This window comes from Atta colombica, unplaced genomic scaffold (genome assembly GCF_001594045.1).
Source record: "Atta colombica isolate Treedump-2 unplaced genomic scaffold, Acol1.0 scaffold314, whole genome shotgun sequence".
NCBI lineage: Eukaryota > Metazoa > Arthropoda > Insecta > Hymenoptera > Formicidae > Atta > Atta colombica.
Genome location: NW_017259420.1, coordinates 59,936 through 62,890, shown reverse-complemented (window position 1 = coordinate 62,890; position 2,955 = coordinate 59,936). Strand labels below are relative to the sequence as shown.

General features: G+C 35.0%; 2 protein-coding genes across 2 annotated transcripts in view; one reads left to right on the top strand and one right to left on the bottom strand.

Annotated features, from left to right (window-relative positions):
• Nucleotides 1–111: 111 nt before the first annotated feature.
• Nucleotides 112–2,037, bottom strand: LOC108690332 (MORN repeat-containing protein 5-like). Its single transcript, XM_018197570.1, has 5 exons — nucleotides 1,902–2,037; nucleotides 820–1,006; nucleotides 577–736; nucleotides 306–478; nucleotides 112–163 (listed from the first exon to the last, which is right to left on the bottom strand). The coding sequence occupies exons 1-5, from the start codon at nucleotides 2,035–2,037 to the stop codon at nucleotides 112–114; spliced, it is 708 nt and encodes a 235-aa protein (XP_018053059.1).
• A 522-nt stretch (nucleotides 2,038–2,559) lies between these two features.
• LOC108690331 (mucin-5AC) overlaps nucleotides 2,560–2,955 on the top strand; it is a 13,991-nt gene continuing 13,595 nt past the window's right edge. Inside the window, exon 1 of the mRNA XM_018197569.1 lies at nucleotides 2,560–2,657. Within this exon, the coding sequence (XP_018053058.1) occupies nucleotides 2,575–2,657 (83 nt within the window). The 5' untranslated portion in view covers nucleotides 2,560–2,574. The remainder of the gene's footprint in view (nucleotides 2,658–2,955) is intronic.

Below are 2,955 nucleotides of genomic sequence, written 5' to 3'. Positions count from 1 at the left end.
TATATATATATTCTATATAATTGTACATGTTACTTATTGTATTAATTTTTAATTGCTTCAATCTATATTTTTTTTTATAACTTTTTGATCATTGCATTAAGCACAATTGTGTTAATTTTTATTCATCACGTCAGTGGGCGAGTATCTGGCAAATTCTGTCAACCTTAAATAGTGTAATTAAAACAAGAATTAATTATGATATTTCATTATAATATTTTATAATATATAATTATATTATTTTATTAGAATATTTGATATTATATAACTTTATTATTCTTAATTGTTTAAAATATTTGTATTTATACCTTTGCCACCAAATTCCCGCATCGTTATCTTGCGAGACACGTGATAACGTTGCAAAATCTGCCGATTGCCAATATTCATGTAACCATTCTCGATGACCAGTTGGCTCTGACCAGCCTTTTCGGCAATTGTTTTTTATCCATGCACTTTCTATCGCCGTTGGAATCTTGAGCACCTTTGTAATTTATTAAATTGAAACCTACATTAGTCCTTCACGAGAATAGATATGTATTTGTTGTTCACATCTTTATCACTGCCAAGAGATATCTTTACTTTTTTGCAATTGTGATACGACGTTACGCAATTACTATTTAGATCGAATATTCCAGTACCGCTGTCGTAGCAGAACGGAGGAATAATTTTAGTGGGTTGGTCATTGGTTTTCAGTACTTCTCCGGCTGGTTTCAGTCCATTCACCACGCATTTATAAAATCTGAAATAATTTTACTATCCATGAATACGTGAGATGAATTCTCGTTTAGCTGCTATGTTAAGAATTTGCTAGCTAATGCTAACCGCCTATCGGGATATGTGCAATAATCCCAATCGTTTTCTCGATACGATAAACCGTCTGCGAACGTATAGCGCCTTTGCTCCATTTTTCCGCGATTCCAAACAGCATCCATTCTTTGCCCACATGGCCAATACATACTTCCATGACCATGAAGCATGCCGTCCCGGAATTCTCCCTCTATCACGACTTCTGATAAATAAGAATAGAATTAATCAGCGCTAATTAGTCGGTGCGATATTATGATTCTACACGGAAAGAACAGTTTCCGAATTTATATTATTTTTTGATCATGATAAGAGTCTCAATCTCAGATAATCTAAGAATGACTTATATATAAAGTCATTCTTAGATCATTTGAGATTTTTATCATGATAAAAAAATAACGTAAATTCGTCAGTATAACATCAAATTGATATTGTTTCGATTTTCTTGTTCTTTTTGGGTAGATATAGATCTGAAAATAAATTCTGTTGGACTATCAAAATAATTACATATAGGACGCTCAAACCGATTACTAGAATATCAAAACTTTTTGTAATATTCCTGGTGAAAATTTTTCTCAGAATATGTAATTTTTCAGAATTTCTCTATAATTTTATAATTTTCTCACATTTTTCATACAAATTGAAATATTTCTCAAAAAATCTACATCTTTTCTCAGAATTTTTCATATATGTTAATTATGAAATATCGTAAGATTTTTAAGATTTTTTTGTAAATATAATTTCTGATGAAATGTTATAAAATCTAAAAAATTAAAAAATACTTTTTAAAAATTATGGGATGAGAAATTTCAGAATTCATTTGTATAAAAAATTCTGAGAGAAGATGTAAACTTTCCGAATATTTCTGAGTATTTCTGTTCCAATTTGTATAAAAATTATGAGAAAAATCTTCACCAAGGATACTCATCATATTTGAGTCTCCTAATTATTTTGGTGTCCAAGAAAATTATTTTCGGATTGTTATCTGTTTAAATTTTTTATAGATACTTTAGTAAAATCATTCTTTCCATGCAGAGATCCTAACTCCGTATTTGAGGAACGTTAGAAAAACGTTTTGAAAAAAGCCTAAATTAATTAACTGTAAGGCGTGACATATCTGCCGATGCCTGTCTTATTGATCGCATTCCACATTCCTTTATATCTGCTTCCGGTGACAAATTGAATTTCTCGGAACATTTCTATTTCGTCTGGCTTTTCATCGTTTTCCATTGTCATGCTTGACGTGATGCGTCACGCTTCTATAGCTGTTAAGATTGACTCCAATTTCGTTTAATCGTCGATCTAGTTAATCAAAGTTTAGTTGGAGTAGCTCTTAGGGTAATTACGATCAAATTCTGATTAATTTAATCGACGATCAACTTATCACGTAATACTTGTCATTCTGTTAAGTAGGACAAGTGGATAGAACATTATTAATTTTTTATTACTTGACGTACATATATGGAAAAAAGGATTAAATTAGGGACAAGCAATTACATAGTTGAAAATTTTCTTTGAAGCGTTCCGTGTTAATTCTATCGGTTGGATTAATCGCCGATTAAGTTAATTGGAGTTCGCGCCCTAAGTGCTGCGAGGAACTCGATTTCCTCTTTTTATTGCTTATCGCGCCACTTTATTATCATTGGCTACGAGGATTCGCACGGCCGAGATGAATGAGAAACAATCGAGATCGAGCGGCGAGCGCGCCCGAATGTCTCGAATCGGCTTTTCCTCCCCAAGCAACCGAACTGGGACTCGGTTTATCCTTATAGGATGGCCTCGTTGCCTGGTATTCCGGATGATCTCGGTCGACTCGTAGTTGCCGGGGACATGCATGCGAGCGGCGTGCAAACTGCGTGCAAACGACAGGACGGCATGCGGGGACACGCGTGTGTCGAATTTACGAATGGCGAGAGACCCGACACTTCGTCGCGCGTTCTTTTTTTTTTTCCCTCGTCTTTATCCTCTCTTTATATCCTGCGCGCGTAACTAAATCAGATTTCGGAGGCGATGTGCGAACGGCGGGCGCCGGTCGTGTACGTAGTATTCGTAACACGATCGGACACAAAGGTGATGAGGAGACACGAGGAGAGGACCGTTATGTCTCTCGCCGTATATTTCTACGAGAAAGAGAGAGAAAGGGACGAGAGAGAG

Excerpts from the sequence above, each read along its gene's own strand:
- LOC108690332 (XM_018197570.1), bottom strand. The coding sequence starts at position 2,037 with ATGACAATGGAAAACGATGAAAAGCCAGACGAAATAGAAATGTTCCGA. Across the intron at positions 737-819 it reads TGCACATATCCCGATAGGCG|ATTTTATAAATGCGTGGTGA; the intron begins GTTAGCATTAGC and ends AAATTATTTCAG. Across the intron at positions 164-305 it reads GCGGGAATTTGGTGGCAAAG|GTTGACAGAATTTGCCAGAT; the intron begins GTATAAATACAA and ends ACACTATTTAAG.